Source organism: Elephantulus edwardii, unplaced genomic scaffold, assembly GCF_000299155.1.
Source record: "Elephantulus edwardii isolate Elephantulus edwardi_28Jun2011 unplaced genomic scaffold, EleEdw1.0 scaffold00094, whole genome shotgun sequence".
Lineage (NCBI taxonomy): Eukaryota > Metazoa > Chordata > Mammalia > Macroscelidea > Macroscelididae > Elephantulus > Elephantulus edwardii.
In genome coordinates this window covers 9,946,567-9,962,359 of record NW_006399844.1, presented here as the reverse complement: position 1 = coordinate 9,962,359, position 15,793 = coordinate 9,946,567, and the positions used below count along the sequence as shown (strand labels likewise).

Here is a 15,793-nt window from a genome sequence, read left to right as displayed (position 1 = left end):
CACAGCCTTTCCAAGAGCCACCCTGCCTGGGGCTGGGACCTGAAGCTGAAGGCAAAAATCCCAGGGAAAAAAACTCAAGAGTACCAGGAGAAAAGCCTTAGGAAATCCTGAAATATTTTCTTACCAAGAGAAAACTGTAACATAAATGGAGCTCTGAGAGTACTCAAGATTGAGGAGTGGGGTGCCCTAGGGAGAAGTGACTCCTCCAAGTACAGACAGGGCCAAAACCACAGCTCCTAACAGCTCCCAGCAGCCCCCAGCAGCCCCAGCCTGGCTCACAAGCCCCCCACCCCCTCTCTCCCTAACTGTTAGGTGGGACTTCACTTCAGTCATTCTCAGCTCTATTTTTACCCAAAGGTGACAGGGAACAAAAAAATGTTCAAAGCAGGACAATTAAGTCATCTGAGTCCACAGTCCCACAAGGCTGAGACCATAGCTGGTCTCTGCTATAAACAACAAGACTGGGAAAGGGACCCACAGTTCTCTGGAAGGTTCTCTACATAGCCAAGCCTGTAGGTCAGGGCCCCTTCCCCAGTCTGAGATTTCCAAGCATGGCTGGAAGGTTAGAGCATGGCAGGGCACATCCGGAAATGAGGAAGGAGAGAGACTGGAGCCAATCTAAGGTTTCTGCACCTGCTAAGGAGTGAGATTTTATCCTATGGGAAGGAGGGAGGGAGGTGCTAGCCTGCTGAGTAATTCAATCAGAGCCTTTTGGGAGAACAGGCTGTCACAGGAGTCCTGTCCTTGCTAGTCCGTGTGCCCTCACCGGCAGTGCTGGCATCACACGGGTGCTTGTTAGAAATACAGGCTCCGAGGCCTCACCCCAGATCTGCAGAAGCAGAATCTGCCTTCTTCAGGTAAGCCAGAAATACTGGTCCAACCTCCCCAGCACCCTTTTCGGGACCACCTTGTGCCCTCCTGGCAAGCAGTGCTCCCTCCTCCTCTCATCCTCCCTGCTACATGGCAGGTAGCCCTGGGGTCAGAGAAATCAACTTGGGCTCCTTATGCCTCTCCTTTCTCCAGAACTCCTCAACCAATCACAAAGCATTCCTAGTGCTCCCCAGGGCTCAGCACTGACCGAGCTGGGCCTTCCAGTAAAGGGTGTTGTGCTTACTGTCACCAAACTGGCTGAAGATGCCTGGATGCCACTCCCAGAGGTCCTCCTTCAGGAAGCTCTGATATTGGGGCATGATTGTTGAGGAACAGGCTCAGGCACCCAGGGAGATCTAGGATGAGGGTTCAGCTCCATCCTTTAAAGGCTATGTAATCTTGTTGTCACATGCCCTCAAGGTAGAACAGACTCCTAACTGACTTTCCAGGTGGGTTTCCAAAGCTGTACATTGCAAGGGAGAAAACAGCCTATCCTTCTCCCATCCTTTTCTCCAAATGGCAGATTCCAACAGCCTACCTTTGTGTTGGGAGCATAACTCCTTACCTCTAGGCTACCACAGCTCCCTATATACCTTGGGGACGGCTTTTTAAACCTTCTGAAATATTGTTGAATCAACACCAAATCATGGCGGAGTAAGTAGATAAGCTTTTCAGCAGGTGAGTCTGTTCGATTAGCAGAGGGCTAACAGCTCTGTGAACAACTACCAGAAACTCCTTAGCCTGGCCAGCATCTTGTGGGGTGGGAGTAGGGGGGTGGGCAGGGAAATCCTTCTTTCATAAAAATCAGGATAAAAACAGTTGGGACCTCAGTGGGTGGTGTTAGATTAAATGGGACATGGTTTGTAAAGTGCTTAGGACAGTGTCTGGCACCCTATAAATGGCAGCCTTTGTTATTCTCCTTAATGTCTCTAAGGAGTTTAGAGTCTGGCAGAGAAGACAACAAGCTTTAAACACAAAGTAGGTAAACACTACAAAATAATGGACAAGAAAGCTCTAAATTATGTAGCTCAGAGCAAGCAATGTTATGGCTCTGAGCTGCGGGTGTCCTTCTGGGGAGAGGGGAGAGGTAAAACTAAGTCAGTCTCGCTTCCTGGAGAGGGGGGTACTTAAGCTGTCTTGAAGCAGGATTTCAACCGAGCACAGAGGTTTGTTACTGGGACAGCCAGCAGTTATGCTGGCTAGAGCAGAGTGAACAGGGGATGCTGGGAAATGAGAATGGGCTGCTGGGAAGTCAGAACAAAGTGGGAGAGGATCTTGTAGGCAGGCAGTTTGGGTGGGATCTGGTGGGGAAGAAATTCTCCACAGAAGGTTTTGGATAAGGGAGAGACTGATGTAAGTGGGCTTGGCACTTCCACAGCAAACTGGAAAGGGAATGGCGGCTGAGGCTGGGGAAGAGACTTGAGGACACTTAGTGCAGGCATTTATTCCTGGCACAAGAGCCTGGCTGTGGTGGCAGCTGACTGTAGGGTGCCCAGGCCAGAGAACAGCTCTTCCGACATCAAATTTGTGTCCCATTCTTCTCTTTGGTTTTCTAAAAGTTCTTCTCCAAAAGGGGGCATAGAGTGCCCTCGGATCCATTCAGGTGGCCCATCTAGGCCTCACAAGGGGAAAAGTTTTGGTCAGGAGCCAGCATGTGGTCTACAAGATGCCTGTCAGCCTAAATCAAGAGAAAGCAGGCCCTTCCACATGCCTGGGTAGCACAGCAGCTGGTCTCTCATTAACCCTCTCAATGGTGCACTAGAAAATTACCAACCAAGGAGTTCTGCTCCATTAACACCATAGCTGGCCCTTCAGGGGATGAGGGGGGAGTGGGGGATTTGTCTAAATGCACACACAAAGGCCAGATGCCTGAGATGCACTTGCAGGGGGGGTGGGCAGGGGGAGTGGGCAGGGGGTAGGCAGGAGAGAACTGACATGGCCCACATTAAAGAAGTCACCATCAAAGGCCAATGACAATGTCCACTCCTTCTCCTCTTCTTTAAAAAAAACAACAACCAAACAAACAAGGGCACAAGCTTGGCACTGGTTTGCAGAGATTTAAATGAGAATACACGCTCGAGACTGGAACACATTCTCTTTCCAATAAATTGCTTTGTCACTGTTCTTTTCACTGGGAAATGGGCTTATTTATAGGTGTGTCAGACATTGCTTTTCACCTGGCCAGACCTAGAACTATAGAAGGGTGTGGTGTGGGTTGGGGTCCACAGACAATCTCCAATGCGTTAACCCTGGAGCCTGCTACCCAAAGTGTTGCCCTTAAAGCAGCAGCAGAAGCACCTGGTCACTTACTAGAAATGTAGAATCTTGGGCCCACCTTATTAACAAAATGGCCAGGGGATTCAAATGCACATTCAAGTTGGAGAAACACTGCTCTATTTCAAGGGAGCTCTGGTGGCTTAATGGTCAAGAATTGTGCTACCAACATAAAGGTACATGGTTTGGATCTACCACCCACTCGACGAGGGAAAGATGGGCAATCTCCTCCTATACAATTTACTGCCTCTGAAAATCCACTGGAGGGCCAGCAGTGGCTCAGTTCCGAAGCTACGGTACTCAACAACTGGTGGCCTAGTAGTAAGGAATTGCACTGTTAACCCAAAGGAAGAAGGTTCAAATCCACTAGCTTCTTCAGGGGAGAAAAATGGGCAATCTCCTCCTGTGCGATTTATAGTCTCTGAAAACCCACCAGAGGCTCAGCTATGAATCTGTTCCACTTGAAAGAGTGAGTTTTGAGTGAGCTCTATTTTAATTGGATGCCTATTTTTTTAAAAAAGTGGTGGTATAACAAAACATGTTAATTCTGCCAGTTTTATGGGTACATTCACTGACATTAATTATGCTCACCATGTTGTGCAATTATTACTATCATTTCCAAACTTTGTCATCACTTACAACAGAAACTCAGTGCCTCTTCAGCACTAACTTCCTACTTCCTCTTCCTACCATCCCAGGGAAGCCATTAATAAATTCTGACTAAAACCCTCTCTCCTTGCCATTGAATCAGAACCGATTCAAAGCTGACCACAGGGAGTGAAGCCTTGCCTCTCTGTCAGCTCCAATACACCAGTGGTTTCAAAGGAGAAAGATGGGCAATCTCCTCCAGTGCAATGGTGGAGGCTCAAGATCAGGCATGACAAGTCATTTCCAACTCAGCGGCAAAGAGATTTTTTAGTTTTATTTCACTCTACATAGTATTCTCAAGGTTTATCCATGCCATAACTGGTACCATCACCTCATTTCTCTCTATGATGGGAGTAGTAACTTCATTGTATGGATAGTCCACATTTTGTTTAGTCATCGCTTAATGGACACTGGGTTTTCTCTCCATTGTAACAAAGACACAGATCTAAAGGCTTAGATCTTTTCAATGATGACAGTGTGTAACCAGAATATAATAACACTCTTTTGTTTTCACTTGAAATTATTTGTAAGATTTACTCTTTATCACGAATGATACAAGTTCTCCATTATTTGCTTTGCAAGTAAGTAATGTTTTAAACAATGAGCTATTTGGAAGAAAAGCATCAGGTCCACAAGAACAGGAATATACGAATATGTCAAAATCCCAACAGTGGTATATTAATGACTGGAATTTGGTTAATTATATTCTCTACAGTTAATAAGAGATCATCTCACCCTGCATTTTTCTTATTGAAGGTCAAGAAATCAATGTAGAAGGTCTTGACCTGCACTTTTCTTTTTTACGGAATGGAATGAGACAGAAGAGTCTAAAGTTATGAATGTAATGCAAATGTCTGATTAAATCCCACATTTAGGATTTACACAGAGAAAAATGACTAAAGAAGAGTGCTCATGGGACGACAACACACACTTCCAAGCTGGAGTTCTCCAAAATGCCCACAAACTCAGTGAGTGACAGACGCTCCCAGTGACATTCTGAGCAGCGAGGTGGGAAGAGAATGGCATCGTGAGCTCTCCTCATCCCCACTCTCACCTTCTGCTTTAAATTTTCAGATGGGAGCTCTCACCCTCCACTATCATGCTCCCAAAAAACTCTTTGAGCAAGGAGTTCTCCAGTCTAATTCTGACCTTTCTGGCCCAGCAAAGGTGTCTGCTGAGCCATGTCCTCCAGGCAAAGGTGACCCCAGGAGGACTCTCTGGAACAGGGGCCCTAGTGGGTGTGAAGAGTGGGGGCTGGAGGCGCCAGACGGAGCCACCTCCACCCATCATTAACATGCTGTGCGTGGGCGAGTTCAAACACAACAGCCGGATCTGTGGCCCAACCAGCCCTGGGCCTGGGTGTCCAGTGACCTGATTTATGGCTGAGGGCTTTCTTTATTTCCCTTTTGAAACTGCAGAGGTGAATTCAAATGGGCCAGAGAGCAGGGCCAGCCCACTTGGACTTGCCAAATTCTCTCTTCCTCCCAGGCCCATTTCCTTGTCCCCTGGCCTGGCTCTGCCCTGGAAACGCGCCTCTTGCTGCCACCGCCACCTCCAAAGTCTATTCTCCCTCCTCCTCCCTTTATAAAATTTTTTATTTTCAAGCAACCATCCCTTCTTGCTAGTAATACTGGATCATGTGCTTCCAGCTTATTCCTTGAGATATGACAATTCAGTTGGCAAGCACTTTCAGAACACTAGACACTGGGGGGGGGCCAGGGGGGCCCCAAGACACAGTCTTCTGTACAGTTGTCATTCTAACTAGAGATGAACAAGATTAGTTAACCCCTGGGAAAGACTGGCTGCCAAGGGGCCTTTGCTGGCACCACTGTGAAAGGCCAGGGAGAAATGAGGGGGAAAGAGCACTGCTCACATGCAAGCCCATTTCATCTCCAATTCCAGGCTTTTACACAAGCTTGATGACCACGGACTGATGACTTAACTTCCCTGAGTCCCACTCTCCTTCCCATACAAAAACAATAATAACCCCTGCCTCCTAGGGGCTGGGGGAGACTGGTGATAAGCACCAAAAAGCTTATCTAGACCACAGAGCAGGCTGTCATCTGGTATCTCATGTTCACTGGAACCATTATTAATGTTGGAAGCTGAACAGACTATACAACCACAGCTATACAACTAAAGATAGCTAAGAGCAGATGAAATTTTAAAAATCTTCTACAACATACCCTCTAGGGCCTCAGTTTCCTTATATGTAAAACAGGGATTGGAACAGGTCCTCTTGGCTGTGCTAGGATAATTAAGGCAAGAGTCTAGCACAGCATCTGGAAAACATGAAAAAAAAATCCAACTGCCCTCAACTTAGTTACCACCTAGAGAGTCTCTGTGGGGTTTCTGAAGCTTTATGGGAGGAGACTGTCTATCTTTTCCCCAAGGAGCTGATGGTGGATGCAAACTGCCAACCTTTTGGTTAGCACTCCTGTGCACTATGTATTTATGCCATGAGGAGTTCTGGAACATAACCTCATTGCTGTAGAGTCAGAACCCACGCATAGCTAATCCTCCAGTGGGTTTTCAGAAGCTATAAATCACATTGGAGGAGACTGCTCATCTTTCTCCCATGGAGCAGATGGTGGATTCGAACTGCATGTCTTTGGGTTGGTAGCACAACAGCTTATCCACTATGCCACAGTGTTCGCTCCTGGAGTACAGTTGTTGCTGTATTAAGCTCTTCTTTAGCCTTCCTAAGCTAAATGGGGGGGGGGGGATCTAATTGCTAAAGCCTTCATAGGACCAACAGACTTTCTCTTATTAATTGGGCTCCTTGATTCTGAGAGCCCTATGCATAGGCTATAGTTCTATATACTTCAGCAGAACCTAGACTTATTTCCCAGACAGATTTTACCGCACAACTCCTGGCTCTGGGACCATACCTATCAGAGAGCTATTTCTCCTAAAAGTGAACCTTTGTAGGAGGGACTCATTAAAAAGATACAGCCAACAGGCTCTTTAAGCTCAAAGTTACACACAGCCTAACAGAGTGACCGCACATGAGAAAATCAATAGCTGCTGTGGGGAGTGGATATCCCCCCAGCCAAGGAAATAACTAGGCTTAATTACACAGCATTATTTGTTCTCCATAATCTTGATCCATTAAATCCTTACAGCTGCCCAAGAGGCAATGCCCAAGAGGAAGGGGTTAGCCCTACACACTAATAGGATCAGTTCTTCAATCCCATGAAGGTAATTATGGCCACATCCTTTCCCAACAGCCCTAAGTAAACCCACAGCTCAGTCCTGGGTTTTCCAGGTAGTGCCAACGCTACTAGCATCCCAGAGACACCACCAGCTATGCTACCTAGTGTGGTGAGCGCTCTGAGCTCCAGTGACACTGGCCCACCTGAGGTCTCCCTGCTACTTCATTTTCTGGGGACCTTGTTCACCTTTGGCAAAGTGCTTGAATAGATCTGCCATATTTACCTGTGTTCCAGAGTCAATGACAGGACAGAGCAGTGAGAAGGAAGACAGGAATGGTGATGCCATAGATCCCATCCAACTGACCATTCTTCTTAATGACCAGGCTGACCCTACTATTTCCTATGTAAACACGTAAATATATGTAAATCTGGGTTCCTCTGCTCTGGTGCAGTGCAGAAGGAAAAGGCAGGGGAAGACAAGAATATAATGTGGAGATAGGAAGTGTGTGAGAGATCTATTCTGGTCTAAATCTGAGGGCAAAGAACTGTCTGGTCCATCCACAAATGGTCTTAGTGCTTGTTGGTTCCCCTGGAGGATCCTTTGCCAAATCTTCCTGCAGTACACAGGGTTAGGGCTGGGTATCTATTCTCAATCCCCACTCAGGTATATTCAATAGTCTAGCTTTTGTCCTTCTCTCCTCTTTCCCATTAAGTCTGAGTTGGGTTCTCACCACCAGGACTCTATTCCATTGGACAGAGAAAGTTTCAATGGAAAAGCCCCCAAACTTTCACTTACGATGTAGGGATCAGCAGCACTTTCTAGCTGCCAACCAGAAGCATCTATGGCTTCAACTGACCATGTCCTACCCTGAGAGATGCAAGCTGAGGGAGGCAGGGATCATAAGTAAAAAAGAATCTTTCTTATCCCAGCTCTAGAGCCAGCCAGGTCAAGTCTGCAGGCCTAGTGCACTGGTGGATGCCACCTCTCCGTGGCACATTTTAAGACACCATAGGTAGAATGTGGTGGACACTGAAACTGGTGGGAGGAAAGAACAAAGAATTATCCAGAAACTGCCAGGTGCCTGGTTTGCCGCCAACAGCTTATGGTGAGCCCAACGGCTTGTAGCATAAACACTGGCAGCTGAGGTCTTCCAATCACAAGCCTCAGCAAACTGCAGGGGTCCCCCGGGGGTCTCCAATTCTACTATGAGCTACTACAATTACAAAATCCACACACCAGGAAACTTGTGAATGGACCAGCTAATAGATGCCTGGGACTTCTGGAAGGAAGTTAAAGAAGCCAAGAAATCCCTTCCTTTTCTTTCTCACATTCACTTGGGCAATGGCAATTTATCAAGGCTAGGCACGACCTGAAAATGTGACCTGGTCCAACATGTTCTTCCTTCTAGTACACCTTCCCATAAGTCCAATCCCTCCCAAATCCATCTGCAAACCTTTCCATGAATGATTCCTGTCTAATCATTAGGCCCGTGAACTGTGAGGAGATGGACAGCTGAGAGGCTCAGTAGCATTCGCCATTGTCAAAGCACTTTATAAGAATGAACTATTAGAGAGCTCTGGTGGCCTAATGGCAAGAAGCTGCACTACAATCCCAGAGGTACGCAGTTTGAATCCACCAGATGCTCTGCTGGAAAAGGAGGGACAATTTCCTCCTGTACGAGTCAGAGCTGATTTGATGGTACACAAACAAAAATAACAAAATGAAATAAAAGAAAGGAAAAAAATGAAATATTACGGAGCTCTGGTGGCCTGGGAGGTAAAGAGTTTGCTCCCAACTCAAAGGCATCTGGTTTGGATCCACTAGCTGTTCCTCAGGAAAAAAAAAATCCACATGGTACCCGCAAGAGACATCACAGTCCCCCTTTACAGAGGCATGTGCACAAGGTACCAGAGCTGTCCCAGGAAAAGAGACCGTGCTTTAGACAGACAAAAGAGAAACCCTTCCATCCTACTGCCAAGAGTGAAGCAGGAGGGATTTCTTTCACCATTTCTCCATCTTTCCCCACCTAAAGTTCCTGTCATTTCATCCTTTTTCACAAAAAGAGTAGCAACAGCAATAATCACAGCAACAAATTAAGTCTGAGCATCTGACATCATTCTTCTGCCAGGCCCACCTCTGAGACTCCAGCAGCCATGACAATTATGGGCTGATGTTGACAAGATGGAATAAATTCTGTGGCTACTGAGCGAATAAGAAGGCAATATCCACAGGTGTTCGTCAGTGCCCCTGAGGTGGTATGATAGCCTGGGTGCAAGACCGGCTCTGATGAAACTGGCAAAGCCGCTAAGATAGTAATTTAGTCCTTGGTGTGGCTAATGCAGGACAAAGATGGTGAACTGATGGGGTTCTTGGTCATCAGGCAATGGGTTTCTTCTCCAGAGCCTTAAACACTTTCCTGGCCCTCGGAAGGAGTGCTAAGTCTATAAAGGGCATGGAAATATCATAAGAGACTAAAATAGCCCTTGGAAATGCTGCTTGGGGTATGGGAAGTGAGCTCCAAAAGGCAGGTTCTACGAACAACAGATGGCCATGTTCTGCCTTCTATGGGGCCCAAGTAACTGCAGGCTTTTGCTTAGCTCTGTGGGGTGAGTACATATGGGGTCAGAGCTGAATTGCTGAGGATTAAACAGGCAGAAACGTCAAAGGAAGCGACCTCAGAGGCAGCCCCCAGCCTCTCTTCCAAGCAAGTACTGAGCATATACATTTGAAGACTTCCATCTGAGAGGTGCCAAGTTATCAGCCTGCTTGGGACACCCATATCTGATCAGGACTCTCAATCCACATCTGCTTGAGGGGTTGCCTCCATGTGGAAGGAGAGACAACATTTCAGTTTGCCTCTCTCCCAATGGTTGGGCGACTCTACAGAATTTAACTTAATTCAACTTAACCCCGTGATAAAGAGAAAATGATGCCTATTTAGTACAAAAGACAGTGATGAGATAGAGGAGGTAAGATAAAAAAAGGAGCCTTACACAGAGGAGAAAAAAAAATCACACTTTGCCCTATGAAGGACAAAACTAACACATTGATATAGAAAAATGAGTAATATAGAGCAGAAGTGAAATAGCTGGGACCTACCATCTCTAGTTTATCAGGGCAAAGAGAACCCTGTTGCTTTTGACCCCAGACCCCAGTGGCAGCTAATACTCAACCCTTCTTTTCAAGTCAGACAAATCACCAGGACTTCTGTCATAAGGGAGAATGGGGGCCTGCTGCCTACCCCTCATCCAGTGGCCCTCCACCTGCATGGCAGTGAGCATGCTCCTCCAGGCACAGGTGCTGAAACCAGAAAGGATGAGCTGACAACTACAAAGCGTTTTGAAGGGAAGGGCTGGTGCAATCTGGCACCTCAGAGAAGTTACTCCCTGGCCTCTGTGCATTCAAGCAGAGTCTCGCCCATCCCGGCATGGCTCCAGGGCCAGTCCCCAGTCCCTGCAAGGGACACTGGATTATGTAGACAATTTGTGAGTCAATCATTGGAGCTGCTTCCATAATAGTTCATTTTAGAATCAACTTAAGACAGAGAACCAAAGAGATGGAGTTCCTCTTTCCATGTCATCCCAAAGCCTAGAATCTATTCACGCATTTCCAAGTGACATTCAGAGCCCTCCTCACTCACTGTCTCAGGGAAAGATCTGAATCCCAGCTCTGTCATTTATCAGTCATATGACCATGGGGCAATAAATGATGTAAGCTAACTGAGCCTCTCTCTCTAGACCTGCAAAATAGAGCTGAGACCACACCTACTTTGCAGAGTTACAAAGTTTGGAGAAAATGAAGATGCTGAAAAGTGTCTACCCAGTGCAATGCCTCCTCGCACACAGTAGGTTTTCAGGAAATGTTACTGTCACTGTTACCAAGAGCAACATTTAGGAGGTGGCTTTTACACTGGGTCATGCACATTTCTCTGGGTAAATTTCTTTACAATGCCTGATGGATCTGGCTTTTGTGGGAACTTGCCATCCCAAGATTGTGAGTCTCCCAAGCAAACAGCTTCCCAAGAGACAGAGGGACTTCCTCTGGGTGGTACAAAAACATGCTGCCAGACAAATGACAGCCCGGGTATTTGTTTTAATTTAGGCTCTTGTCAAGAGGAAACTTTATGGCTAAGAGCCCAAACATGACTGAGCAGCACCTCCCCAGGAAGCCTGCCCATGCGAGGGCTCTCAAATAGGCTGTTTGGCAGAGGGAGCCAGAGTCCTAAAAGTGCTGCCAAATCCATGTCCACCACCACCACTACTCAGGTGCCCCAGGAGCACAGGAGGGTAGACAGGTCAGATGCCAGACTGCCTGGGTCACAGCTAGGTAATGGGCACCCCCTCTTTAAAGAAGCCCTTGACCTTCTGGGGTCCTCCCTTCTTTCTGTTACAGAATTTCCAAGGCTGCTCGAGGCTATTCTGATTTCCAGCTTCAAGAGAAGGGTAGGGGAAAAGAATAAAAAAACTTGGAAGGGATTGAGTGGTAGAGGTGGGGGTGTTTTCTGGGCAGAGGAGAAAAAGAGACAGGATTCTATGATTCCCTGCAATGGGAAATAGGGAATCAGGGCTGGGTTTTGCAAAGTGCCAGGAATATTCAGAAGCACGAGCAGCACATGACTATGAGACACTGCTATGGCTTATTTATTTGCAAAAGCACAGTTAAGAGGAGGTCACTAATCCTTCCAAGGGTCAGAAGCTGATCTGCAGCAGACTCCAAACAGATGTGCACCCCCTTCACGCAGACCCACGTGCACACACGCAACACAGCTGAGAGCCCTGACCTTCACCAAACGGCTCTGGCCTCAGCCAAGGAGGAGCAGATGGAATGGCTGGGCTTGGCGAAGGACTGCAGCCCAGGGGATCCGACTTTGCCCCTTTGATGTTGAAAAAACCAAAGCAGAATGAGCCAGCACAAGGATAGCTGGGAGAGGGGGAGGAGGAGGGGAGGAAGAGGGAGAGAATGAAAACTAGGGGATCATGGGGACCCAAGGGGATGCAGAGGTCAGAGACTGGGCGTCGATGATGCCAAAACATCCATTGCAAAAACTCGGGCCCAGGCATCATCCGTATTCAATCCTATGCCTCCCCCCAGTATAATTGCGACCCAAGAATCCTGAGCCAGCCTGATACTTAGGAATATCCTTGCTCCACAGGATCCCGTGACCAAAACCTGGTCCCACATCTACCGTCCGCCCCGTCCCCACTCCCTGCTTCAGGAGACTCTGCAATCGGATCCAAGGATCCCACTGAAGTGGATTAGGGAGGCCATCCACTTCCTGTTTTCCTCAGGGGCCAGTAGGGCCCCCTCCCTACATCCCTTAGAGAGGGGGCGAGGGATAAAGGTAGCATGTGGTGGTGGGAGCTCACAGCCTGGAGCAAACCCCCAGGAAGTACCAGAGATCAGTTACACACCCCCAGAGGCAGCGCAAAAGCAGTCACGTGACCAGGCAGATTTTGGAGCGAGGGGGCGGAGAACCTGAGATTTGGTGTGTGGGGTTTTTTTTCCCTTTTTCTTTTTTTGGGTAGTTGTTGAGGATGGGGATGGTGATGAGGCTGGCAGCAAAGACTGCTGAGCCGGGGGTTTTCAGCTCCTTCACCTAAATGGCCTCCACCGGGGTCTGCACGTACAGATCTGCCCCATTCCCATCCATCCACTGCCACCCCGTAACCACAACGGCCTCAGCAAGTCCCTGAGACGGGGAGGACTTCACCCTGAAATGTTCTTTCTGCTTCAGCGTGGCCAGAGAGAGCAGCCATCGGGGAAACGAGTCAGCATCCTAAAAAAGGGCCCTCCTCTCTACTGCTTAGATGGTAGGAGTGCTGGGTCATCCAACAGGTGGGAGGGGGTGACAGCTTTCGCGGCCTCGGATCCAGCATCCCCCGCCCTCACTCTCTCCAAGTCTGCTCTCATGGCCCCATATGCGGCAGACAGCGAGGGACCCGCACTGCTCCCCGCACCCTCGCCTCGTGGCCCACTGGGCACCGCGCTGGCCGTGCCCGCAGTCCCCCACTCGCGCTGGACGCCCCTGGACATCCCGCGCCTCAGAGCCGTCGGGGCGCAGGGCCCACTCCCGCCCGGCCTCCCCGGCCCGCGCGCGCACGTACTGCTGTAGAGGGTGTCGATCCAGGAGAGACGCGGCAGGCCCCGGTGGCTCAGCGGCTCCATGCCCGCGGCTACTGGCGGCGGTGGCGGCGGTGGCGGATCCGTCAGAACGGAAACCTGACCCTCATCGCACAACAAAGGAGGGAGGGCGCGGGCGCGCGGGCCGGCCGGCGGGGAGCGAGGCGGGGAGGCCAGCCCGGGAGGCCGAAGTTGCCGGAGCGCAGGGTGGAGACAGGGGCGGGCAGGGAAACAGGTAGCAGGGAGGAGCGAGCCCGAGCCGCCCAGAGAGGAGGAGAGAGCAGGCGAGGGGAGAAGAGCGCCCCCCGGGAACCCTTCCGGCCGCGGCGAGCCCCGAGCTCCGCTGCGAATCCCTGAGCAGCAGCCCCGCAGCTCGCCCGCCAACTAGCAACTTCCCCGGGGCTGGGCTGCGCGGCGCTCCAGGGGCGGGGGGCGCGGGCCGCGACCAATAGGAGCGAGGCTCCGCCGCTCCCACCCCACCCCCCCCCCGCCCCCGAGCAGCACGCCTCCGGACCTGCAGGGGGTGTGGGGAGCAACCCGGGTCCCCGCGGACGCCCAGGCGAGGGCAAGTTCCAGCCGGTGCCGGAGGAGTGGTCCCGTGGGGGTCCCTGGCGGCGGGCGCCCGCTCGAGCTCCTCCTCCTCCCCCCCTCACCAGGCTCTGCAGAATTCGGGCAACAGCAGCCGAGGTGCTGCGGGGAGACCTGCGGGCCCGCAGGCTGACATCACCTGCCACCCCAGGATCTCTAAGCGCAGTTTCGGGAGCTGGTGCGGTGGCCAGGCCCCTCCCCTAGACCGTCCTAGGGAGCGGCGCGGATGGGGTTAAGGTCCTGCGCGCCGCTAGCTGGCCTTGGGACTTCTTCCTTCCAAACCTCAGAGACACTTCTATCTAAACACCCTTGATCAGAGAGAGAGCAGTTCCTGCCCCCCATGCCAGGGGGCGACAGCGGAGCCAGGGGACGAGAAGTCAACATGAGGCTTCTCTCTGGGATCAGAGGATCAGAAGCTGCTCTCTTGGGTGCAAAGACAAAGTGGGGTACAGGAAGACTTTAGGCTCTCCTCCAGGAACCTTCCCTAGAGATTGTTAACTGGCAGCCCAGGAAGCCATAATGTATGCATGCACATGTACCAAGAGAGGGGAAGTAAGTCCTGGGTCAAGCTGCTTTAGAGAATAGGCCTTTAGAGACAAATTCCTCTAACAAAGACGCCCCAAGAGCAGTGAAGAGTTTGGGAGGAGAGGAAAGCTCATGCCTGTCCTCTGAATCCCTGCTCTATAGTGCTCCCTCAGGTGGGGTTCTGCAGGTCTCCAGCCAGGCGTTTTAGGGAAGGCTTTCCTGAGTGCAAAGGAAGGCATTCAATGGGGCTGCAAAGAGAACCGGACCCCAGGCCTTTGATGCTGGTTTTCCCTCAGAGTGAGGTTTCTGATAATGGAGCTGTATCCACCCCCAAGTAGCTTAAAGAAAAAACCTGCCTGGTCTACAGATGGTGCAGACAAGGTAACACTCAGCCTGTCCTTGTGGAAAACCCACAGAGCAATGGAGGAGTGCAGGGGGCAGGGATGGCGTTTCATCACTCAAAAAACAACAGTGCTAGTTTTTCTTAAGGAAAGAAGCTAAGTGGACCCCAACCATGACACTGTGAGGAAGCCCCAAGCTGAGTAGCTAGGGCTGCCCAAGGAAGTTGAGCCCCAGCTCATGGCAGGTTGGGGTGAACCCTCCTGGAAGGGTAAGGGGAAGATGCTCTGAGTTGAGGGAGACGCCTCCACAGGTGGCTGCATTGGGTGTTTTTCAACCATGAGGTCATGGCAGCCGCTCCCTGCACCACCCCCACCCTTCAGCTCCCCTCTACACCAGCCCAGTCTAGCTCTGGCTCTAGCTTTGCCTTTTGCTCCCCCTTCCTGCTCAGCTGTCACCCTCCCACCCATCCTCGACTTGCATACAGGATTGGGAGGGCCAGGCAGGCACCTGGAGCTTGGCAGGGAGGGGGGCGTGCATCTCCAATGAGGCGCTCCAGAAATAGAGGCTGGATGGGAGAGGGAACAAGCTGGCTCTTGGAGGAAGCAGAGGGTGGTGGCACAAGTGTAGGAGCAGAGAGGGGGCAAAGGCTCTTCTTCCCACTTGGAACTCTGAAGGCACAGAGTTGGGAGAAAGGAGGAGACTGAGCTGAGGTCACCAACTAAAAGAAGCAACAATGTTGTCTGCCCCTTACCCAGTAACAACAGCAACTAGGGCCCTCTGACCACTCCACACAGCAGTTCCTGATGGCCACATCTGGTACTGACTTTGAAGAGGCCACAGATTTTTTTTTTTGCATGAGTCACATACATTTGCATACATTTTACATTTTTATCTACAAAGGCTTGAACAAGTTATTTTCAGCATTTTTTCAAGCTAAAACATTGTCTTTACTCTCCTCAGCGTTGCTACAGCTTGCTTTTCTCCTCTATTCTGACCTGAATCTCCCACTCCAAAACACAGAGGGATGAGAAAGACAAATCACAGACATTGGAAGGAGGGGCCTCAGTGAATGTCTGCTGTGCCTTGGTTAGCATCTTAGTGCTTTGTTTGCAATGATCTCACTCTGACTTTTTTGATATGTCACAGTTATCATCCAGGAAGAGTGCAAACGGTCATGGCAAAGACAGAAGAGGAAGAAAAGACCAAAATGGATGTCAGAAGATACTCGGAAAATTGCACTGGAGCGCAGAGAAGCCAAAGCACAGGGAAG

At 50.0% G+C, this 15,793-nt stretch overlaps 1 protein-coding gene and 1 pseudogene across 1 annotated transcript in view; both read right to left on the bottom strand.

Moving 5' to 3' along the window:
- The window catches only part of ABR (active BCR-related), a 179,723-nt gene extending 166,512 nt beyond the window's left edge, over positions 1-13,211 (bottom strand). The window contains exon 1 of the mRNA XM_006890999.1: positions 13,053-13,211. Coding sequence (XP_006891061.1) covers positions 13,053-13,113 — 61 coding nt within the window. The 5' untranslated portion in view covers positions 13,114-13,211. The remainder of the gene's footprint in view (positions 1-13,052) is intronic.
- Positions 13,155-15,793, bottom strand: part of LOC102858104 — a 67,055-nt pseudogene continuing 64,416 nt past the window's right edge.